The 26239-nt window shown below is 40.0% G+C and overlaps 1 protein-coding gene across 8 annotated transcripts in view; it reads right to left on the bottom strand.

Moving 5' to 3' along the window:
- Positions 1–26239, bottom strand: part of LOC101091924 (putative adhesion G protein-coupled receptor E4P) — a 93090-nt gene that overhangs the window by 36887 nt on the left and 29964 nt on the right. For 7 of the 8 annotated variants that reach the window (XM_045044850.1, XM_045044843.1, XM_045044841.1 and 4 more), the window contains 5 exons: positions 20312–20547; positions 18294–18360; positions 17388–17479; positions 16060–16240; positions 13793–13888 (listed from right to left, as the gene is read on the bottom strand). In XM_045044850.1, coding sequence (XP_044900785.1) covers positions 13793–13888; positions 16060–16240; positions 17388–17479; positions 18294–18360; positions 20312–20547 — 672 coding nt within the window. Of the gene's footprint in view, positions 1–10394; positions 11717–13792; positions 13889–16059; positions 16241–17387; positions 17480–18293; positions 18361–20311; positions 20548–26239 lie in introns of those variants that run through there. The other variant, XM_019816557.3, reaches the window with a different exon arrangement.

The raw sequence follows: 26239 nt of genomic DNA, 5'->3' as shown, positions 1-26239 counted from the left end.
TAACAAATTGATCAAAAACAATTTAAGCAATATAACGGAACAAGAATTTAGAATAATAGTCATAAAACTAATCGCTGGGCTTGAAAAAAGGATAGAGGACAGCAGAGAATCTATTGCTATAGAGATCAAGGGATAAGAAATAGTCACGAGGAACTAAAAAATGCTATAAATGAGGTGCAAAATAAAATGGAGGCAGCCATAGCACGGATTGAAGAGGCAGAGGAGAGAATAGGTGAATTAGAAGATAAAATTATGGAAAAAGAGGAAGCGGAGAAAAAGAGGTAAAAAAAAATCCAGGAGTATGAGGGGAGAATTAGAGAACTAAGTGATGCAATCAAACGGAACAATATCTGTATAATAGGAGTTCCAGAAGAGGGAGAGAGAGAGAAAGGGGCCGAAGGTGTACTTGAACAAATCATAGCGGAGAACTTCCCTGATTTGGGGAAGGAAACAGGCATTAAAATCCAAGAGGCACAGGGAACTCCCTTCAGACGTAACTTGAATCGATCATCTGCACGACATATCATAGTGAACTGGCAAAATAAAAGGATAAAGAGAAAATTCTGAAAGCAGCTAGGGATAAACAGGCTCTAACTTACAAAGGGAGACCCATAAGACTAGTGGCATACCTATCTACTGAAACTTGGCAGGCCAGAAAGGAATGGCAGGAAATCTTCAATGTGATGAACAGGAAAAATATGCAGCCAAGAATCCTTTATCCAGCAAGCCTGTCATTCAGAATAAAGGACAGATAAAGGTCTTCCCAAACAAACAAAAACTGAAGGAATTCATCACCACTAAACCAGCCCTATAAGAGATCCTAAGGGGGACTCTGTGAGTGAAATGTTGCAAAGACCACAACGTACCAGAGACATCACTACTAGCATGAAACGTACAGACATCACAATGACTCTAAACCCATATCTGTCAATAATAACACTGAATGTAAATGGACTAAATGCTCCAACCAAAAGACATAAGGTAACAGAATTGATAAAAAAAACAAGACCCATCTATTTGCTGTCTATAAGAGATTCATTTTAGACCTGAGGACACCTTCAGATTGAGAGTGAGGGGATGGAGAACTATCTATCACGCTACTGGAAGTCAAAAGAGAGCTGGAGTAGCCATACTTATATCAGACAAACTAGACTTTAAATTAAAGGCTGTAACAAGAGATGAAGAAGGGAATTATATAATAATTACAGGATCTATCCATCAGGAAGAGCTAACAATTATAAATGTCTATGCACCGAATATGGCAGCCCCCAAATATATAAAACAATCACAAACATAAGCAACCTTATTGATAAGAATGTGATAATTGCAGGGGACTTTAATACCCCACTTACAACAATGGATAGATCATCTAGACACAAGACCAATAAAGAAACAAGGGCCCTGAATGATACATTGGATCAGATGGACTTGACAGATATATTTAGAACTCTGCATCCCAAAGCAACACAATATACTTTCTTCTCAGGTACACATGGAACATTCTCCAGGATAGATCACATACTGGGTCACAAAACAGACCTTAATAAGTATAAAAGAATTGAGATCATACCATGCACACTTTCAGACCACAATGCTATGAAACTTGAAATCAACCACAGGAAGAAGTCTGGAAAACCTTCAAAAGCATGGAGGTTAAAGAACAGCCTACTAAAGAATGAATGGGTCAACCAGGCAATTAGAGAAGAAATAAAAAAATATATGGAAACAAATAAAAATGAAAATACAACAATCCAAATGCTTTGGGATGCAGCGAACGCAGTCCTGAGAGGAAAATACATTGCAATCCAGGCCTATCTCAAGAAACAAGAAAAATCCCAAATACAAAATCTAACAGCACACCTAAAGGAAATAAAACCAGAACAGCAAAGATGCCCCAAACCCAGAAGAAGAGAAATAATAAATATCAGAGCAGAAATAAACAATATAGAATCTAAAAAAACTGTAGAGCAGATCAATGAAACCAAAAGTTGGTTTTTTGAAAAAATAAACAAAATTGATAAACTTCTAGCCTGGCTTCTAAAAAGGAAAAGGGAGATGACCCAAATAGATAAAATCATGAATGAAAATGGAATTATTACAACCAATCCTTCAGAAATACAAGCAATTACCAGGGAATACTATGAAAAATTATATGCCAACACACTGGACAACCTGAAAGAAATGGACAAATTCCTAAGCACCCACACACTTCCAAAACTCAAACAAGAAGAAATAGAAAACTTGAACAGACCCATAACCAGAGAAGAAATTGAATCAGTTACCAAAAAATCTCCCAACAAATAAGAGTCCAGGACGAGATGGCTTCCCTGGGTAATTCTACCAGACATTTAAAGCAGAGATAATACCTATCCTTCTCAAGCTGTTCCAAAAAATAGAAAGGAAAGGAAAACTTCCAGACTCATTCTATGAAGCCAGCATTACTTTGATTCCCAAACCAGACAGAGACCCAGCAAAAAAAGAGAACTACAGGCCAATATCCCTGATGAATATGGATGCAAAAATTCTCAACAAGATACTAGCAAATCGAATTCAACAGCATATAAAAAGAATTATTCACCACGATCAAGTGGGATTCATTCCTGGGATGCAGGGCTGGTTCAACATTCGCAAATCAATTAATGTGATACATCACATTAATAAAAGAAAAGATAAGAACCATATGATCCTCTCAATCGATGCAGAAAAAGCATTTGACAAAATTCAGCATCCTTTCTTAATAAAAACCCTTGAGAAAGTCAGGATAGAAGGAACATACTTAAAAATAAAGGCCATTTATGAAAAGCCCACAGCTAATATCATCCTCAATGGGGAAAAACTGAGAGATTTCCCCGAGATCAGGAACACGACAGGGATGTCCACTCTCACCACTGTTGTTTAACATAGTGTTGGTAGTTCTAGCACCAGCAATCAGACAACAAAAGGAAATCAAAGGCATCAAAATTGGCAAAGATGAAGTCAAGCTTTCGCTTTTTGCAGATGACATGATATTATACATGGAAAATCCGATAGACTCCACCAAGTCTGCTAGAACTGATACATGAATTCAGCAAAGTTGCAGCATACAAAATCAATGTACAGAAATCAGTTGCATTCTTATACACTAACAATGAAGCAACAGAAAGACAAATAAAGAAACTTATCCCATTTGCAATTCCACCAAGAATCATAAAATACCTAGGAATAAACCTAATCAGAGATGTGAAAGATCTGTATGCTGAAAACTATAGAAAGCTTATGAAGGAAATTGAAGAAGTTACAAAGAAATGGAAAAACGTTCCATGCTCATGGATTCAGAGAATAAATATTGCTAAAATGTCACAACTACCCAAAGCTATCTACACAGTCAATGCAATCCCAATCAAAATTGCACCAGCATTCTTCTTGAAGCTGGAACAAGCAATCCTAAAATTTGTATGGAACCACAAAAGACCCCGAAGAGCCAAAGTAATGTTGAAGAAGACCAAAGTGGGAGGCATCACAATCCCAGACTTTAGCCTCTACTATAAAGCTGTAATCATCAAGACAGCATGGTACTGGCACAAAACCAGACACATAGACCAATGGAATAGAGACTCCAGAATTGAACCCACAAAAGTATGGCCAACTAATCTTTGACAAAGCAGGAAAGAATACCCAATGGAAAAAAGACAGTCTCTTGAACAAATGGTGCTGGGAGAACTGGACAGCAACATGCAGCAGAATGAAACTAGACCACTTTCTTACACCATTCACAAAAATAAACTCAAAATGGATGAAGGACCTAAATGTGAGACAGGAAACCATCAAAACCCTAGAGGAGAAAGCAGGAAAAAAACCTCTCTGGCCTCAGCTGCAGCAATTTCTTACTTGACACATCTCCAAAGGCAAGGGAATTAAAAGCAAAAATGAACTATTGGGACCTCATGAACATAAAAAGCTTCTGTACTGTAAAGGAAACAATCAACAAAACTAAAAGGCAACGAATGGAATGGGAAAAGATATTTGCAAATGACATATCAGATAAAGGGCTAGTATCCAAAATCTGTAAAGAACTCACCAAACTCTACACCAAAAAAACAAATAATCCAGTGAAGAAATGGGCAGAAAACATGAATAGACACTTCTCTAAAGAAGACATCCAGATGGCCAACAGGCACATGAAAAGATGCTCAACGTTACTCCTCATCAGGGAAATACAAATCAAAACCACTCTGAAATACCACCTCACACCAGTCAGAGTGGCTAAAATGAACAAATCAGGAGACTATAGAGGCTGGCGAGGATGTGGAGAAATGGGAACTTTCTTGCACTATTGGTGGGAATGCAAACTGGTACAGCCACTTGGGAAAACAGTGTGGAGGTTCCTCAAAAAAGTAAAACTAGATCTACCCTATGACCCAGCAATTGCACTGCTAGGAACTGACCCAAGGGACACAGGAGTGCTGATACATAGGGGCACTTGTACCCCAACATTTATAGCAGCACTTTCAACAATAGCCAAATGATGGAAAGAGCCTAAATGTCCATCAACTGATGAATGGATAAAGAAATTGTAGTTTATATTCACAATGGAATACTACATGGCAATGAGAAAGAATGAAAGGCTTTTGTAGCAATGTGGATGGAACTGGAGAGTGTTATGCTAAGTGAAGTAAATCATACAGAGAAAGACAGGTACCATATGTTTTCACTCTTATGTGTTTCCTGAGAAACTTAACAGAAGACCATGGGGGAGGGGAAGGAAAAAAAAAAGGTTAGAGAGGGAAGGAGCCAAACCATAAGAGACTTTTAAAAACTGAGAACAAACTGAGGGTTGATGTGGGGCAGGGGAGAGGGGAAAGTGGGTGATGGGCATTGAGGAGGGCACCTGTTGGGATGAGCACTGGGTGTTGTATGAAAACCAATTTGACAATAAATTTCATATTAAAAAAAGGAAAAAATTTGGGAAGACCATGAATAAATGGAGATTAAAGAGCATCCTACTAAAGAATGAATGGGTTAACCAAGAAACTAAAGAGGAAATTAAAAAGTACATGGAAGCCAATGAAAATGAAAACACGACAGCCCAAAACCTCTGGGATGCAGCAAAGGCGGTCATAAGCGGAAAGTATACAGCAATCCAGGTCTTCCTAAACAAGGAAGAAAGGCCTCAGATACACAAGCTAACCTTACACCTAAAAGAACTGGAAAAAGAACAGCAAATAAAGCCCAAAACCAGCAGAAGACAGGAAATAATAAAGATTAGAGCAGAAATCAATGCTATCGAAATTAAAAAAAAAAAAAACCCCAAACAGTAGAACAAATAAATGAGCAGGAGCTGGTTCCTTGAAGGAATTAACAAAATTAATAAACCCCTAGCCAGAATGATCAAAAAGAAAAAGACCCAAATAAATAAATCACAAATGAAAGAGGAGAGATCACAACCAACACCACAGAAATACGAACAATAAGAGAATGTTATGAGCAATTATATGCCAACAAATTAGGCAATCTGGAAGAAATGGACAAATTCCTAGAAACATATAAACTACCAAAACTGAAACAGGAAGAAATAAAAAATTTGAACAGAGGGGTGCCTGGGTGGCTCAGTCGGTTGGGCTTCTGACTTCGGCTCAGGTCATGATCTTGCAGTTCATGAGTTCAAGCCCCGCATAGGGCTCTGTGCTGACAGCTCAGAGTCTGGAGCCTGCTTTGGATTCTGTGTGTGTGTGTGTGTGTGTGTGTGTGTGTGTGTGTGTGTGTCTGCCCCTCCCCTGCTCACCCTCTGTCTGTCTCTCTCAAGAATAAACAAACATTAAAAAAAACATTAAAAATTTTTGAACAGACCCATAACCAGCAAAGAAATGGAATCAGTAATTTAAAAAATCTCCCAACAAACAAGAGTCTAGGGCTGGATAGCTTTCCAGGGGAATTCTATCAAACATTTAAAGAAGAGTTAACTCCTATTCTTTTGAGGCTGTTCCAAAAAAATAGAAATAGGAGGAAAACTTCTAAACGCTTTCTATGAAGCCAGCATTACCTTGATTCTAAAACCAGACAAAGACCCCACTAAAAAAGAGAACTACAGACCAATTTCCATGATGAACATGGAAGCAAAAATCCTCAACAAGATACTAGCAACCATATCCAACAATACATTGAAAGAATTATTCACCATGATCAAGTGGGATTTATGCCTGGGATACAGGAATAATATTTGCTAATATCATCTGTTTTCCCCCTAAGGTCAGGAACACAACAAGGATGTCCATTCTCCTCACTGGTTATTCAACATAGTGTTGAAAGTCCTAGCTTCAGCAATCAGACAACACAAAAAAATGAAAGCATACAAATCAGCAAGGAGGAAGTCAAACTTTCACTGTTCGCAGACGACATGATACGCTGTGTGGAAAATCCGAGGACTCCATCAGAAAACTGCTAGAACTGATCCATGAATTCAGCAAAGTTACAGGATATAAAATCAATGTACAAAAACTGGTTGCATTTCTTTTTTTTTTAATTTTTTTTAAGTTTACTTATTTTTGAAACAGAGAGAGACAGAGCATGAACGGGGGTGGGTCAGAGAGAGAGGGAGACACAGAATCGGAAGCAGGCTCCAGGCTCTGAGCTGTCAGCACAGAGCTCGACGCGGGGCTCAAACTCATGGACCGCGACATCGTGACCTGAGCTGAAGTCAGACGCTTAACCGACTGAGCCACCCAGGCGCCCCAAAACTGGTTGCATTTCTATACACTAATAATGAAGGAACAGAAAGAGAAATCAAGGAATCAATCCCATTTACCATTGCACCAAGAACCATAAAATACCTAGGAATAAATCTAACCAAAGAGGTGAAAAACCTATATGCTGAAAACTATAGAAAGCTTATGAAAGAAATTGAAGAAGATACAAAAAAATTGAAAAAATATTCCATGCTCCTGGGTTGGAAGAACAAATATCATTAAAATGTCGATACTACCCAAAGCAATCTACATATTCAATGCAATCCCTATCAAAATAACACCTGCATTTTTCACAGAGCTAGAACAAACAATCCTAAAATCTGTATGGAACCAGAAAAGACACTGGATAGCCAAAGCAATCCTGAAAAAGCAAACCAAAGCTGGAGGCCTCACAATCCCAGACTTAAAGCTGTATTACAAAGCTGTAATCATGAAGACAGTATGGTACTGGCACAAAAACAGACACTCAGATCAATGGAACAGAATAGAGAACCCAGAAATGGACCCACAAACATATGGCCAACTAATCTGTGACAAAGCAGAAAAGAATATCCAGTGGAAAAAAAGACAGTCTCTTCAGCGAATGGTGTTGGGAAAATTGGACAGCAACATGCAGAAGAATGAAACTAGACCACTTTCTTATACCACAAAAATGAAATGGATGAAAGACCTAAACGTAAGACAGGAAGCCATCAAAATCCTAGAGGGGAAAACAGGCAGCAACCTTTTATGACCTCAGTTGCAGCAACTTCTTACTTGACATGACTCCAGAGGCAAGGGAAACAAAAGTAAAAATGAACTATTGGGATTTCATCAAGATAAAAAGTTCTGCACAGTGAAGGAAACAATCAGCAAAACTAAAAGACAACCGATAGAATGGGAGAAGATATTCACAAATGACATATCTGATGAAGGGTTAGTATTCAAAATTTATAAACAACTTATCAAACTCAACACTCAAAAAACAATCCAGGATGAAATGGGAAAAAGACACGGTTAGACACTTTTCCAAAGAAGACATCCAGATGGCCAACAGACACATGAAAAAATGCTCAACATCACTCATCATCAGGGAAATACAAATCAAAACCACAATGAGACACCACCTCACACCTGTCAGAATGGCTAATGTGAACAACTCAGGCAACAACTGATGTTGGTGAGAATGCGGAGAAAGAGGAACCCTTTTGTATTGTTGGTGGGAATGCAAACTGGTGCAGCCACTCTGGGAAACAGTGTCGAGGTTCCTCAAAAAGTTAAAAATAGAACTACCTTATGACCCAGCAATTGTACTACTAAGTATTTATTCATAGGATATAGGTATGCTGTTTCAAAGGGGCACATGCACCCCAATGTTTATAGCAGCGCTATCAACAATAGATAGCCAAAGTATGGAAAGAGCCCAAATCCATTGAGTGATGAATGGATAAAGAAGATGTGGCAGTGGCGGTGGTGTGTGTGTGTGGGTACACATGGAGTACTAGTTGGTAATCGAAAAGAGTGAAATTTTGCCAATTGCAAAAACATGGATGGAACTAGAGGGTATTATGCTAAGTGAAATTAGAGAAAGACAAATATCACAAATGTGGAAGTTAAAATACAAAACAGATGAACATAAGGGAAGGGAAGCAAAAGTAATATCAAAACAGGGAGGGAGACAAACCGTAAAAGACTCTTAAATACAGAGAATGGAGGGTTGCGGCAGGAGTGTTGGGTGAGGGGATGGGCTAAATGGGCAAGGGGCATTAAGGAGGACACTTGTTGGGATGAGCACTGGGTGTTACACGTAAGTGAAGTCACTCAATTCTATTGCTGAAATCATTGCTACACTAGATGTTGACTAACTTGGATTTAAATAAATTAAAAAAAGGCATAGTCAAATTATGGAAAGAGCCCAAATGTCTATCGACTGATGAATGGATAAAAAAGATGTGCACATGCACACACACATACACTGGAATATTACTCAGCCAGAAAAAGAATGGAATATTGCCATTTGCAACAGCATGGATGGAGCTAGAGTGTATTATGCTTAGTGACATAAGTCAGTCAGAGGAAGACAAATACCAGAAGATCTCACTCATATGTGGAATTTAAGATACAAAACAGATGAACATAGGGGAAGGGGAAAAAAGGGGAGACAACCCCTGAGAGAACAAACTGGGGGTTGCTGGAGGGAAGGTCGGAAGATGGGCTAAATGAGTGGTGGGTGTTAAGGAGGGCACTTGTAATGAGCACTGGGTGTAGTATGTAAGTGATGAATCACTCAGTTGTACTCTTGAACCCAATATGATACCACATGTTAACTAACGAGAATTTAAATAAAAACTCAAAACATAAAAAAAGAATCCCCTGTAGAGTTTGTTAAGCCATGGATTCCTGGGCCCCCAACTGTAGGGATTCTGTGTCTGGTGGTGATTTTCAGGTGACATCTGAGATTTGCATTTTTAACAATATCCCAGGCCATGCTGATGATGCAGATCCGTAGACCACAAGTTTCTCAAACTTTGACTTGCATAGAATCTCCTAGAGATCATGTTAAAAAGAAGGGTCCTATTCACTGGATCTGGGATGGAGCCTAAGATTCTGCATTTGTACCAAATTTCCAAGTGATTTGCATGTCACTATGCTGCTGGTTTCCAGGCCACATTTGGGCAGCAAGACAGAGCAGCTACATTTCTATCAGTTGCAACTGAGAACATCCGTGATTCATGCACTGCCTGTATGTATTTTTGCAGGGAAAAGACTCACTCTTTAAAAATCTGACTCTCAAAGTATTCTGTGATGCAATAAAACAAAGTCTTAAGAGCCCCCGGCTTGGAGTCTCCTAATTTTATTTCCTCTCCTCTGCAGCACAAACCCAAGCAGGGGACCCTTCTCAGCAAAAGTACATGTTGCAAAGAAGCAGATGTGGGTTTTGATGAATAGTCTCTGCCACAGCGAGGTGGGCAGTTCCCAGAAAAGAGAGCTGGCCGGACAAGAGGTGTTCCCCAGACGTACCACCCCCTTGGAGTGCAGAGCATGTGCGTAATAACCACATTCTGATTGAGTATTCATTTCCTGGAACAGCTGGGTGACCACAAAGGACTTTTTCACTATGAACTAATGCCTAAGCCAGTAATTCTCAATAAGATCACTTCTGTTCCCAGGTGGCAATGTCTGGAGACATTTCTGATGGTCACAGTGGGTGTGTGTGGGATGGGGGAGGTTACAGGCATCTAGCGGGTAGAGGCCAGGGATGCTGCTGCAAATCCTGCAATGCACAGCAGCTCCTGCCCGCAAAAAGAATTATCCAGGCCAAAATGTTAACAGTGCGGAGCTTGGGAATTAATGTTCTAGGTGGAGGCAGGGAAACTATCACTTACCACCTTGCAATTGATCATTAAAACGTCTATCATTCTTGCCTTCCAGAAGTTTATAGTCCAGGCAGGAATGATTTACAAGCACACACGTATCATGTGTGCAATAGCACACAAAATATAGGGTAAATCACGTCATACTGACAGTAATAGAGCAAGGAATTTCACTGAGGTCTAGAAGAATAAAGGGCTCTCAAAGGATGAAGACAGTAGTTCTTAAAGTGAAGGGGGTGAGCAAGGCAGATAAGAGAAAGAAAGCAGACCTGATGTTGGGAGGAAGTGAAAATATTGAATAGAGAGGTCCAAACCCAAAGCGCCTAGAACATTTGGCTTGTTTATTCACTTTTTGCAACTGTTTTGGATACAAAAACAGCAGCGACATTAGCGGGGCTTAAGCACAAGGATTTGTCAACTGCCCAGGAAGGTTGCATTTCATGCGAGTTCTATTCGTGTATATTTCAAATTGCAGGATATAAAAAGTCACACAGCAGGCATGCATTTTGAAACCACGTGAATCTCCCCAATTTGCCTCCCTGAGACGAATCACATAATTTTAAAGCCGGCAAGTGGAGTGAACCATGCATTCTGTTTGCACCACCACCATGTGGAAGAGACACTTAAGCTGATTAAGCAGAAAAAGGGACAGTCTTTGGTTCATGCCTTAAAAACTGCACAAGAAATCTCTTCAAATGAATCACGGTGAGTCTCAGCTGCTATTTTTACATTTCCTGCTGTTATTATTTAAAGTTGCTTTGAAAATACTGTCTGGTAACAAAGTTAGCCATACATTTATTTATTTTGGTGCTGAAAAACACACTAAATCCAATGACTTTGAAAACAAAATTAGAAATGTTAAAACTAAATACATAAGGCCAAAGGACTGCTGTGACCCCCCCCCCCCCCGCCGCTATTGGTTTGGGAGCATTTCCATGAGGACATGATATGACATTAAGTATATGTGCTACTAAAGCGAGTGCTTGAGATCACACTAAAATTAACCTGAGTATATGAGTAGGTTTGAAAGTCATCAAGCAAAGAAGACAGTGCTGGTCTCCTGACCACTAGACATTTCCTTAGGACGCCCTCCTGAGTGGGATGGAGGTGTATTTTTACAACGCAAGAATACAACCCTGTTTTTAATATTTATTCATATGGGAGTTATTGAACTATGAAAATGTTGAGTGATGCAAGATCTTCAGGAGTATAAAGTGGAGCCAAAAATTCAGAGAGAGAAATCTGCAAGCTGAATCCAGATGTTGGCCAATAAATCCTGGGCAAGGTAGTATTAGCTGGAAGATGAAAATCCCCTTATTTCCCTCGTTGTTAAAAATAATTCTCTGAGCATTTAATGGCACACGATATGCAATTCTGGGTTTGGGGGTCTCAGTAGTCTCTCGACACCCCTTTCTTTCTACGGAGACAGAAGCCAAAACAGGGAAAAGAGTCACAGACTGCTTTCAGGAGAAAGACAGATGGTGGCATTTGTCCCATCCGTGTGTCACCACAGGGGGCGCTGTCCACAGCAGCTCAGTTTGCTGGTTTTAGCCAAAGAACAGAGATCAGAGTCTGAGGCTGTGGTTGAACAGATGCAGCGTCTCTTCTGCGATAGAATTCTGATGATGTTGTTGGTTCCTCCTATTTGGGGGGAAATAATGTGTAGACAAAGCTGAAGAGAAATTAACACCTCAGAAATTACCTAGGACTTCCAGCAGTGCCTAGATAGGACAAGCAAGAATTTCTCTAGGGTCCAAAGCTCAGTAAAGAGGTCCTAATATATGGCTTACAGCCTCTCCCGTCCCCAAACACCATCTGCAATGGTCTTTTTATTTGTTTGACCTTTTCACAAACATTTACAGGGTGTTTACTGTGGACCAGGCAGCGTCCTAAGCTCTTAGCACATATGACCTCACTTACTTCTCATGATGAGATAGATACTATTATCATCCTCATTTACAGATGAAGAAACTGAGGCACAGAGACATTAAGTGGCTAGCGTAAGCTGATGCAGCCTGGAACTGGTGGAGTTGTCACTTGAACCCAGGCATGTTGGCTCCATTCAAACAGTGACGAATCACTTAAATGCTACAGAGGATCAGTAACGACTGTCAGGATGGATATGCGCTTTTTAGAGAGAAAAATGTTGTCCAAAGATAAGGGGATCAGATTACTGTTTGGGGCCTTCTATGTAGCTGACTTTTGATAATTTGGTATTAATAAAAAGCAGGGTTGACATGGTTCAGAGTAGAGCAAAGTGCTTTCATGTACATTGTTTTGTTCCTCAATCGGGCATTTCAATGATGAATGAATTGAGGCTCAGAGAAGTTAAATTATTTGCCCATCATCTACCACCTAAAACCTGAAAGAGTCAAAATACGAACTCAAATCTGGCAAACCCCAGAATCCACACTATGGATTCTACTATGTGACATGTTTTGGGGGACTACGAGCATTGAGAAAGTTCTTTTACACAGTTCAGGTTGACATATCCTTTGGCCGCTGCTGATTCTAGCCAAGAGGTGAACCTGTGGCATACACTGATAGGACATAGTCAGCAGCCACTAAGCAGAATTGTCCTTAATATGAGAGTGCATGTCCTATCAAGCTGGTCCCAATATTGTTGACAATCTGGGGTGACACCTCTGGTGACAACTAAGGAAAGCTGTCAACTTTCAGAGAAAAACAGACCCAAGTTGGAACCCTCTACCCAGCTGAGTAGCTTTGAGCAAATCATGTGGACTCTCCCAGTCTGTTTCTCATCTGTAAGCAAGGAATTTAGACACTCAACATTTTTTGTGGGCCAGGCATTGCTCTAGGTAGAAGGAAAACAATAGTGACCACAACAGTGAAACTTACAGGGGAGCAGAGGCTGACCAAAAGCAAATACTTCAATGTTTTTAAGACTAAGACAAATATTATACAGAGAGGCACATCATACAGAGAATTAAAATAGAATGTAGTGACAGAGACTGTGAAGGGCTGTCACCATGACCACCTTACTGAAAACCAAACTCCCCTCACCCCATGCGTCCTGATTTCTCTTCACTGCTCTGTATTTTTCTATAGCACACATCACTTTGTGATATACTGTATAATCTACACTTGGGGGTTTATTGTCAGCCCCCCACCCCCACCCCACTCCAACATCAGTCCTGTGAGTGCAAGGATTTTTGTCAATGTGTCCACTGCTGTTTCCCCAACACCTAATACAGTATCTAGCAGGTACTGGATAATCAATAAATATTTGTTAAATGAATGTTGTTAAATTATCATTTGGATATTTGTGGAAAGACTGGGGAGAGGGAGAGAAAGAGAGAGAGGATGAAAGAAAGAGAGAGAGAGAGAAAGACAGGGATGGAAGGAAGGAATAAAGGAATGAATGAAGGAGGGAAGAAGGAGGGAGGGAAGGAGGGATGATAAAGGAGGGATAGAGGATAGGGAAGGAAGAATGAAGGAGGGAAGGAGGGATGCAGGAAGAAAGAAAGGGAGGGAGGGAAGGAGGGAGAAAGAGAGAGAGAGAGAGAAAGACAGGGATGGAAGGAAGGAAGCAGAACTCCACTGGTTTTGGTCTCAAAAACCAGAAACCAGCAGCATAATGCAGGAAGCTAATGAAATTTCTCTTTTCTTTTAGATCAAGGACCAGGAAGCTCTTGGTTGTAGGAGACGTTGGGTTTAGCAAGTACACATCACTGCAGAGAAGCTGGTCTTACTTACCATTTTGGTTTGGATCGTAGAGCGAGATACGTCAAAGCTTTCAGTCTCAATCGCTTTCCAGATCCCACTAAACCACTTCTTGTATTCCATTCGCACCTGAGGAATATAGAGGTTTGTGTCATGTCCAGAGCTTGGTTAGAGAGAAAGGACCCCAAATAGGAGGCCAAAGATATAGATGCCAAGCCCTATGACTGCCTTTTCATTACTTTTCTGTATAGTCCTCTTGTTAATTCATTCTGAAATTCAACTTTCTCATTGTAGAAAAGGCATTTACTAGATGTTGGGCACTACAAAGTCTCTACAGAGAGGTGGTGGTGATGATGATGCTGAGAACAAGGAGGAGGAGGATGGTGAAGGTGATGATGGTGATGCTGCTGGTGGTGATTCTAAGGATGAAGCTATGTTCAATACACTTTGCACCATATGCAATGTCATCTTCCATAAACCAAAGGAGAAAGGCTCTTCCCTTATCAGCAATTGAAGGTAAAGAATCTGAAGCTTGTGGAAGTACATGGACTTGCCCAAGGTCATACAGACAGAATTCAACACCTCATGATTCTTACTCAGGACCCCAAACTAACCATTACATACAAACACCCCCTGTGATTACATGGATTCCCTTCATGTAACCTGCTTAACATGTCTGAAAAAGATATTTAAATACTTAATACTCGACATTATTTTACCAAGACACTTAAGTTGTACTTCATTTTTGGGTGTGAGGAGTACCAAGCATTGAGAAGGCACTAGAAGACGAAAGAGAAATTAATAAAGTGTTACGATGGTCTTTTTGCCACAAGCATCTTAATCGATGGTAGTTCCACTCAATAGCAAAGGGAGAGTGGGGAAGTCAGGAAAATTGTTTCCAATATTCTATGAGGAGTAAAATTATAATAATGACCCTCACAAGAACTGCGTGAGGAGATTCATATTGCATTATCTCATTTAATTCTCAACCCTGTGAGGCACGTATTACCATATACACAGATGAGAAGTTGAGGCTCAGAGAGGGTAAGAAAGCTGCCCACACAGCAGCCTACTCAGTGTAAAACCTAACACTAGAGCTGAAGTCTCTCTGTTTTTGGGATATTATGCCAAATTTTCCAGTGCCCCTCCCTAAAGTGCACTACACTGTAAGAGGATTATGTGTCCTCTTTCTGGTGAACTCAGGTATGGCCACATGACTAGCTCCAGCCAATGAAAGAGAACTAATTCAGGTACAGTTGGCCAGGATCTCCTTTCCCTTTGCCACAAGAATACCAATATTCCAAATAAGGGCTGCCCCTTCAGCCTGTATCCCAGAGTGAAGACAATGTAGATCAAGACACAGTTATGTAGCATGAGCAAGAAATAAACTTTATTGTTGTCACCCACTGAAATTAGGGGGTGGTGGCTATTTGTTACTGCAGCATAATCTCCCTTATCCTGACTGATAAATGCTCTGCTATGGACTAAGTTGTGTCTCCTAAAATTCATATGTTAAAGGCTTAACCTCCCAGGTGATTGTATTTGAAGATATGACCTTTATAGGAGTGACTAAGAATAAGTGAAGTCCTAATGGTAGAGCCCTGATCCAATAGTATTAGTGTTCTGTTAAGAAGAAACATAAAAGCTGGGGCGCCTGGGTGGCGCAGTCGGTTAAGCGTCCGACTTCAGCCAGGTCACGATCTCGCGGTCTGTGAGTTCGAGCCCCGCGCCGGGCTCTGGGCTGATGGCTCAGAGCCTGGAGCCTGTTTCCGATTCTGTGTCTCCCTCTCTCTCTGCCCCTCCCCCGTTCATGCTCTGTCTCTCTCTGTCCCAAAAATAAATAAAAAACGTTGAAAAAAAAAAAGAAACATAAAAGCTCTCTCTCCTTGTCTCTCCTATGGAAGGACACAGCAAGAAGGTGGACTTCTGAAAAAAAAAAAAAAAAAAAAAAAAAAAGAGCATTCTCACCAGAACCCAACTGCACAGTCACCCTGACCTCAGATTTCCAGCCTCCAGAATTATAAGAGATATTTCTGTTGTCCAAGCCACATGATCTATGATATTTTGTTCTGTCATCTCCAGCTGACAAAAGCACACTCTTAAGATAGAGATTGGAATGTGAAATTTAGTCAGATGCACCCAGAACACACAGCATACCCAAGCAGCACCTAAACCTTTTTCCCAGAATCAAGGCAACCACAAGATACAAATATAAAAGATCAGAAAAGGGTGAGAATGTGAATAGCCATTCAATAAGATGGTGGGACTCAGCTGGTGATAAATAAAACAATTAGCCTTACCTGGCGATTAAGGAGACAGTGTACCACAAAGAGCAAAACCCCCTGCAGGACATTGATGATGGTGAATGTGTAGGCAATGACTGATCCGATCACCTTCCCGAACTCTTCAACCATAAAATAGCCAAGGCCCCAAGAACAGCCCAGTATAAATAGCTGAGCAATGGCTTTAAATGTCATGACTCTGGGAAGGAACAGGAGTAATAATAACTATAACTGATCATTATATGTTGGGCACTGTGATAAATGCTTTGCACTCATTACCTGATTTAAACTTCGCATCACCTCATGTGCTTAAGAGACTCATGCAAAGTCATACAACTCGAAGATGAGGCAGAACCCATGCTTTCAATCACTGCTTCTGAGAATAATGCTTTCTCCTATTCTTGGAAATGATTTATCTGAACCTATTGGAAGATGTGTGGAAAGTGCCTTCTAGAAAGTTGTACTGAAAATGTGTACTGATGATGGTATCATGACTTCAGATCATAGCATGCTGTTGGGCTTCTTCAAGAAAATTGTGTTTTATCAAATAGAAGGGTTGTTGATGGCAACTGTCTGGGACAGCTGACGTGTGTGAGTGTGTGCATGCACATGGTGTGAGCCTACACTCATCCATACATGTGTAGAAGGATGAGGAAACACTAAGAAGGGGGATACTCTGACCCTCTAGGGCAGAAAACACCAAAGCTAGGAGATGTTGGTTTGTATGATAAGTAGAGGAGATCAAAGCCAGGGTCTGAAGTTGGAAAGATGCTCCTTAAGTTTTGTTCATCTGACTCACCAATGCACCTGACTCTTGCCCACTTTTGGGTAACATGAGTACCTGCTCCTCATATCAATGGGGGATAGTAGTCATGCCCACCTCATAGATTGGAATTATAGGCATTCAGTGAAACAATATTGGTAAATTCCCATCATCTATCAAGTTCCTAGTTAATATTAGTTGTTATTATTTCCAATTATTTAGATCAGTGCCAGTAAGAACTGAGTGTCTACACCCAAGGATAATGGAGTCCCCAGAAGTGGGTGGACTCACGAGGTTGGGGAGAGATGATAATATTGATACTCTTGGCATGAATTTCATATGAACAGTATGCTACACACAGGAGCACCCAATGAATATTTGTTGAGGAAAGAGATCAAGGAGTACATTAAGCTACCTGAAAATTATAGTTTTTACTTCTAGAAATTGTACCCCCCTTACCCTTTACCAAGTACCAGGATATTTTATATTAGATTTTTATATGGGTTATTCATTCCCAGTCAGAAAGAAAAGTAATCCTGTAGGAAAAAATCTGTGGATACCACGGATTCTAGGGCCTTCTTACCTGGTATCCTGAATGGTAGAAACTTCTTTGTTGAGGGAGGAAAGTTTACTTCTCAAAATCCACAGGATTTGAAAGTAGAACACCAAGTTTATCTGTGGACACAGAACTAAAAGTTGACTTGGAATTTTCTCTGGAGTCCAGGTCATGCAACCTAGTTTGAGTTGGACCTAAGAATCTTTCCCCAAAAGATACAGGCCTCGTTGGATGCTATGCTATGGTCTGGTCTTTTATACAGCACATTGTGTATATATGAACTTGTGGCACTTGGTGCTTAATTAGGGTGACTATATAATTTATCATTCAAACCAAGACACCTAGAAAGTGAAAGAGTACTCTTGATAGCTATACCAGGACAATGATGTGATCAGGAATTTGCTGACAAACAGGAAAACATATCATTCTATGAAGAGTAGATATTTGCTGAATATTTGTTGAAAAATTTTTAAAATGTTTACTTATTTTTTTAAAGAGAGGGAAAGAGAGTGTGAGTGGGGGAAGGCCATAGAGAGAGGGAGAAACAGAATCTGAATCAGGTTCCAGGCTCTGAGCTGTCAGCACAGAGCCCGATGCGGGGCTCAAACTCACAAACTACGAGATCATGACCTGAGCGAAGTTGGATGTTTAACCGACTGAACCACACAGATGCCCCACTAAATAGTTGTTGAGTGAACAAATGTGGGATTTTTAGAAGAATCTCCAGCAGAGGGTTATATTACATCAGAGTAACAAGTGAACCAGGAGGGAGCCTGGGAAAGAGATATGAAGACTGTGTTTTCAGGAAGAGGGGTAAATCACATTAGACTATATTTTCCTTATCTTCACCTCACTTCTGCTTTAACAGAAAGAAACACACTATGCTTGTTAAACCCAGGGCAGGCACATCAATAACTATCACTAGTCACCCACCAAGATAATGACTGCCACTGGTCCCATAAAACTCCAGATGAACGCTTTATCATGCTTGAGCCAGCAGCTGTTGAGAGAAAGGTGTGCATTAGCTATTTCTCAGAAGGCAAAGGTCTTGAATTCAGACTCCTATAGCAAGATCCAACCAGCGCCAGGAATCATTTAATTCAGAGCCTGGACTTTAGATGGAATCAGACATGGGTCCTCATCTGACATAAGCCGTGTGCTCTAAGCCTCAGTTTCCCCAAGTGTAGAGTGGGGGCAAACAGAAGGATTAAAAGATTAAATAATTACTGTGGTTATATGCAAAGTCTTGAAGTCAGGTAGGGTCACTCCTATGACTTTGTTCTCCTTCAATATTGTGTTAGCTATTTAGGGTCTTTTTCTTCTCTGTACAAACATTAGAATAATTGTATCAATATCTACAAAATAATTTTCTGAGAATGTGGTTGAGAATGCATTCAATCTACAGATCAAGTTGGGAAGAACTGACAGACTGACTTCTTGACAATATTGAGTTTTCCTATCCATGAACATGGACTATCTCTCCGTTTATTTGAAACTTCTTTTATTTCTTTCATCAGGATTTTGCAGTTTTCCTAATATAGATCTTGTAGGAAAGATTAAAATGAGATAATGTGTATACAAATTTGAGTACAGTTCCTGGCAAAGAGGTAAGGCTCAATAAACAGTACCCTAATAATGATTGCTATAAGAAAGAGAGTAAAAATAGTAACAGCTACAGCAATAAAAACTACCAACACAAATTAAATATGTTCCATATACCAAATACTCAGCTGCCCAAATACCTTTTATTATGTCATGGCTTATGTTGGCAAAGTTAGCATAATTTATACTAAACAGAGACCTCACAGCATAAAACTGGTCAATTTAACAAGCAATTGCCAACACTGAGTGGGCAGAAAATCTCCCACACTTAAGTTCTATTCTAAGGGTTGTAAACAATAGCCCACAGGGCAAATCCAGTTCACCCCATGTTTTTATAGATAAAGTTTTACTGAAACACAGCCACACTCATCCATTAACATATGGTCTATGACTTGGCTTCTCTCTCACTACAAGGACAACACTGGGTAATTGCCACAAAGACCATACGACCCGTAGAGACAAAAACAGGTACAATTTGGCCTTTTATAAAGTTTACCAACCCCTGATCTACCCTGCCACTGTATCTCCAGAATCATTCTGGCAGGATGTATGGTTCAAGCTGGAGATGGGGCTTCTTTTTTTCAAGAGGGACACCTTTGTACATGATACCTTAGTACATGTATACCTACTTCCTAACCTAAGCCCCATTGCCAATATACCAGCTTCTTCAACTAACTTTATGGAGCTTTCTAAACTTCTTTAGTCAGGCTAAAAATGCTGCCTTGGGAATTCTGAACTTACTCTCTTTTTAGCTGTGACCTTGAGAAAGTTTCTTAGATGGACTAAGTACCAGGTGTCCTGTGTATGAAGTAACGAACAGTGCTGATTCCACAGGGTCATGGGGAGAATAAGAAAATACTGTGTTATCTCTGATACAGAACAGGACCTCTAGATTTATTTCTATTGTTTTTACTCTTTACATTTGGGGGATTAACCTCAACCTATTCAACCTACTCTTTCAGAATCCTACAGAACATAGAGGCCACAGGTGGGCTTTTATGTTCCTGAGTTTCCCAAATGTGCTTTTTTTTCTCCCTAATTTCCTAAACTGAATTCAAAATTTTATGTGTAAGTACATTTGTCTGAAAGGTACATTTCCCTATTTGGGGAAATAGACTCTAGGTTTTACCAAAGTTGTTAAGAGGATCCAACCCCGAAGATGCTGAGAACCATTCCTCTAGGAATTTTGAAGAGAAAATAGAATTCTGGCAAAAAAAAAAAAAAAAAAAAAAAAAGGACTGGTTTGATGTATAACTCACAACAGCAAATGTGCTGAAATGTTTTTTGATTTCAGATCTCGCATCAGCCATGGGCACAACTTCTACCCTAAAGGCACACATCATTCTTACCGATCATATGTTCCATAATTTTGGGGTCTTACTATTGCAGACACAGCCACAATCAGAGCTGGAACCCCATAGCCAAAAGGGCACATGAACCTCTTCTTGAATTTGTCTGCACTGGTGTAATTGGCCACCTTGAGGTTTCTGACGGTTAGGAAAAGCTGTAGCCCTTCAAGGAGCATCCAGGTGAAGGAGGCCAGGTAGAGGTAGTGCAGCACACCAGCGATGATGGAACACAGCACCTGCAGGGGAGACAAGAGTTAGGAGTGTTGTCTCCACCTGATCCGATCCTCAGCAGTTGACATTTCCTGGATGTTGACCTGCATTTTCTTTTTATTTAATGTTTATTTGCTTTCGAGAGAGAGAAAGACAGACAGAGCATGAGTGGGAGAGGGGCAGAGAGAGGGAGACACAGAATCTGAAACAGGCTTCAGGCTCTGAGCTGTCAGCACAGAGCCCGACATGGGCTCAAACCCATGAACTGCGAGATTGTGACCTGAGCCGAAGTCGGAGGCTTAACCGACTGAGCCACCCAGATGCCCCCTGCATTTTCAATCCTAACACCTATGACATTTTGCCTATGGGCAACACATTTTGGGGAGCTCTTGCTGGCCCATGCTTACCCCATGGATGGGGCAGGCCAGAAGTGCTGAGGAATAAATACCACACAAACAGTCCTCAGATCCATGATGTTGGTAGATGAATATTCCATGGCCCTTATCCTTTGGGTAGGTGAGATGCTTAATTTTTTTGTGTTAACTCAACTGAGCTAAGGAAAATGCCCAGATAACTGGTAAAACATTATTCCTGGGTGTGTCTGTGAGGGTGTTTCAGGTATATATTACCATTTGAATCAGTAAACTGAGCAAAGAAGATCACCCTAACCAATGAGGGTGGGCATCATCCAATCAATGGAGAGCCTAAATTAAATTTTTATGGAGGAAGAGAGAATTTGCTCTATCTATCTGAGTTGGGACATCTCTCTTCTCAAGCCCTCAGACATTGGTAGTTATGGTTCCAATAAAAAAAAGACTATTTTACGAAACAGATTTTTTTTTTTTTTTTTACAAAAACAGAAGGTAGGCCTGACTCAGCCTCAGCACTGTCATTTGCCAATCTCTGCCCATTTTCTAATGAGGAAACTAAAGCTCAAAGAGATTAAAATCTCACCCAAGATCATACAACTAAAAAATAAAAATGGATTTGAAACGCAAACCATCTTTAAATGGTTTACTTAATCTTTTTAAATTTTTCTTATTGCTTATTTATTTTTGAGACAGAGAGGCAGAGTGAGAGCAGGGAGGGGCAGAGAGAGAAGAAGACACAGAATTTGAAGCAGGTTCCAGGCTCTGACATGTCAGCACAGAGCCCAATGCGGGGTTTGAACTCATGAACTGTGAGATCATGACCTGAGCCGGAGTCGGATGCTTTAACTGACTGAGCCACCGAGGCACCCCGAGACTATACTTACTCTTTTTTAAAAAATGTACATCCAAGTTAGTTAGCATATAGTGCAACAATGATTTCAAGGGTAGATTCCTTGAATCAGTGCCTCTTACCCATTTAGACCACCCCCCCTCCACAACCCCTCCAGTAACCCTCTGTTTGTTCTCCATATTTAAGAGTCTCTTCTGTTTTGTCCCCCTCCCTATTTTTATTATTTTTGTTTCCCTTCCCTTATGTTGTTTTGTCTCTTAAAGTCCTCATATGAGTGAAGTCATATAGTTGTCTTTCTCTGACTGATTTTGCTTAGCATAACACCCTCCAGTTCCATCCACATAGTTGCAAATGGCAAGATTTTATTCTTTTTGATTGCCAAGTAATACTCCATTGTGTATATATACCACATCTACTCTATCCCTTCATCCATCGAGGGACATTTGGCCTCTTTCCATTCTTTGGCTATTGTTGATAGTGCTGCTATAAACATTTGGGTGCATGTGCCCCTTTGAAACAGCACACCTGTATCCCTTGGATAAATACCTAGTAGTGCAATTTCTGGGTCATAGGGTAGTTCTAGTTTTAATTTTTTGAGGAATCTCCATACTGTTTTCCAGAGTGGCTGCACCAGTTTGCATTCCCACCATCAGTGCCAAAGAGCTCCTCTCTCTCCACCTCCTCGCCAAAATCTGTTGTTGCCTGAGTTGTTCATTTTAGCCATTCTGACAGGTGTAAGGTGGTAGCTCATTGTGGTTTTGATTTGTATTTCTCTGATGATGAGTGAGTTGAGCATTTTTTCATGTGTTGATTGGCCATCTGGATGTCTTCTTTGGAGAAGTGTCTATTCATGTCTTTTGCCCATTTCTTCACTGCATTATTTGTGTTTTGGGTGTTGAGTTTGATAAGTTCTTTGTAGATTTTGGATACTAAGCCTTTATCTGATATGTCATTTGCAAGTATCTTCTCCCACTCTGTCGGTTGCCTTTTAGTTTTGCTGATTGTTTCCTTCACTGTGCAGAAGCTTTTTATTTTGATGAGGTCCCAGTAGTTCATTCTTGCTTTTGTTTCCCTTGCCTCCAGAGACGTGTTGAGTAAGAAGTTGCTGTGGCCAAGATCAAAGATGTTTTTGCCTGCTTTCTCCTCGAGGATTTTGATGGCTTCCTGTCTTAGGTCTTTCATCCATTTTGAGTTTATTTTTGTGTATGGTGTAAGAAAGTGGTCCAGGTTCATTCTTCTGCATGTTGCTGTCCAGTTTTCCCAGTACCACAGGCTGAAAAGACTGTTTTTATTCCATTGGATATTCTTTCTTGCTTTGTCTAAGATTAGTTGGCCATGCATTTGTGGGTCTATTTCTGGGTTCTCTATTCTGTTCCATTGATCTGAGTGTCTGTTCTTGTGCAAGTACCATACTGCCTTCATGATTATAGTTTTGTAGTACAGCCTGAAGTCTGGGATTGTGATGCCTCCTGCTTTGGTTTTCTTTTTCAAGATTTCTTTGGCTATTCAGGGTCTTTTCTGGTTCCATACAAATTTTAGAATTATTTGTTCTAGCTCTGTGAAAAATGCTGGTGTTATTTTGGTAAGGATTGCATTGAATATGTAGATTGCTTTGGGTAGTATCAACATTTTAACAATATTTATTCTTCCTATCCAGGAGCATGGAATATTTTTCCATTTTTTTGTGTCTTCTTCAATTTCTTTCATAAGCTTTCTATAGTTTTCAGCATATAGGTTTTTCACCTCTTTGCTTAGATTTATTCCGAGGTATTTTATGGTTCTTGGTGCAATTGTAAATGGGATCGATTGATTTTTCTGTTGCTTCATTGTTGGTGAATGGGAATGCAACCGATTTCTGTGCATTGATTTGATATCCTGAAACTTTGCTGAATTCATGAATCAGTTCTAGCAGTTTTTTGGTGGAGTCTTTTGGGTTTTCCATATAGAGTATCATGTCATCTGTGAAAAGTGAAAGTTTGACCTCCTTCTGGCCGATTTGGATGCCTTTTATTTCTTTGTGTTGTCTGATTGCACAGGCTAAGACTTCCAATACTATTTTGAATAACAGTGGTTAGATGACATCCCTGTCTTGTTCCTGACCTTAGGGGGAAAGCTCTCAGTTTTTCCCCATTGAGGATGATATTATCAGTTGTTCTTTCATATATGGCTTTTGTGATCTCAAGGTATGATCCTTCTATCCCTACTATCTTGAGGGTTTTTATCAAGAAAGCATGCTGTATTTTGTTAAATGCTTTCTCTGCATCTATTGAGAGGATCATATGGCTCTTGTTCTTTCTTTTATTGATGTGATGAATCACGTTAATTATTTTGCAGATATTGAACCAGCCCTGCATCACAGGTATAAATCCCACGTGGTCGTGGTGAATAGTTTTTTTTTAATGTGTTGTTGGATCCAGTTGGCTAATATCTTGTTGAGGATTTTTGCATCCATGTTCATCAGGGAAATTGGTCTATGGTTCTCCTTTTTAGTGGGGTCTCTGTCTGGTTTTGGAATCAAGGTAATGCTGGCCTCATAGAAAGAGTTTGGAAGTTCTCCTTCCATTTCTATTTTTTGGAACAGCTTCAAGAGAATAGGTGTTAACTCTTCCTTAAATGTTTGGTAGAATTCCCCTGGAAAGCCATCTGACCCTGGAATCTTGTTTTTTGGCAGATTTTTTATTACTAATTAGATTTCCTTACTGGTTATAGGTCTGTTCAAATTTTCTATTTCTTCCTGATTCAGTTTTGGTAGTGTATATGTTTCTAGGAATTTTTCCATTTCTTTCAGAATGCCCATTTTACTGGCATATAATTGCACATAATATTCTCTTACTATAGTTTTTATTTCTGTTGTGTTGGTTATGATCTCTCCTCTTTCATTCTTGATTTTACTTATTTGGGTCCTTTTCTTTTTCTTTTTGTTCAAACTGGCTAGTGGTTTATCAATTTTCTTAATTCTTTCAAAGAACCAGCTTCTGGTTTCATTGACCTGTTCTACTTTTTTTTTGGTTTTGATAGCATTAATTTCTGCTCTCATCTTTATTATTTCTTGTCTTCTGCTGTTTTTGGGTTTTATTTGCTGTTCTTTTTCCAGCTCCTTAAGGTGTAAGGTGCATCTGAGACCTTTTTTCCTTCTTTAGTAAGGCCTGGATTGCTATGTACTTCCCTCTTATGACTGTCTTTGCTGCGTCTCAGAGGTTTGGCTGTGGTGTTACCATTTTCATTGGCTTCCATATACTTTTTAATTTCCTCTTCAACTACTTGGTTAGCCATTCATTCCTTAGTAGGATGTTCTTTAGTCTCCAAGTATTTGTTACCTTTCCAAATTTTTTCCTGTGGCTGATTTCAAGTTTCATAGCATTGTGGTCTGAAAATATGCATGGTATGATCTCGATCTTTTTGCACTTGCTGAGGGCTGATTTGTGTCCCAGTATGTGGTCTATTCTGGAGAACATTCCATGTGCACTGGAGAAGAATGTATACTCTGCTTCTTTAGGATGAAATGTTCTGAATATATCTGTTAAGTCCATCTGGTCCAGTGTGTCATTCAAAGCCATTGTTTCCTTGTTGATTTTTTTAACGTTTGTTTGTTTATTTATTTACTTATTTTGAGACAGAGAGAGACAGAGCATGAACGGGGGAGGGGCAGAGAGAGAGGGAGACACAGAATCGGAAGCAGGCTCCAGGCTCCGAGCCATCAGCCCAGAGCCTGATGCAGGGCTCAAACTCATGGGCCGCGAGATCATGACCTGAGCTGAAGTCGGACGCTTAACTAACTGAGCCACCCAGGCTCCCCACCCTTGTTGATTTTTTGATTAGATGATGTGTCCATTGCTGTGAGTGGGGTGTTGAGGTCTCCTACTATTATGGTATTATTATCGATGAGTTATTTTATGTTTGTGATTGATTTATATATTTGGGTGTTCCACATTTGGTGCATAAATATTTACAATTGTTATGTCTTCTTTGTGGATAGACCCCTTAATTGTGACATAAGGACCTTCTTCATCTCTTGATACAATCTTTATTTTAAAGTCTAGATTGTCTAAGTATGGCTACTCGGGCTTTCTTTTGTTGACCATTAGCATGATAGATGGTTCTCCATCCCCTTACTTTCGATCTGAAGGTGTCTTTATGTCTAAAGTGGGTCTCTTGTAAACAGCATATAGATGGATCTTGTTTTCTTATCCATTCTGTTACTCTAAGTCTTTTGATTGAAGCATTTAGTCCATTGACGTTTAGAGTGAGTACTGAAAGGTATGAGTTTATTGTCATTATGATGCTTATAGAGTTGGAGTTTCTGGTGGTGTACTCTGGTCCTTTCTAATATTTGTTGCTTTTGGTATTTATGTATGTATGTATGTATGTATATATGTATGTATGTATGTATGTATGTATGTATGTATGTATTTTCATCTTTTCTCTCCTCAGAGAGTCCCCCTTCAAATTTCTTGCAGGGCTGGTCTAGTGCTCACAAACTCCTTTAATTTTTGTCCA

Source organism: Felis catus, chromosome A2, assembly GCF_018350175.1.
Source record: "Felis catus isolate Fca126 chromosome A2, F.catus_Fca126_mat1.0, whole genome shotgun sequence".
NCBI classification, from domain to species: Eukaryota; Metazoa; Chordata; class Mammalia; order Carnivora; family Felidae; genus Felis; species Felis catus.
This window is presented reverse-complemented; position numbering and strand designations above follow the sequence as displayed.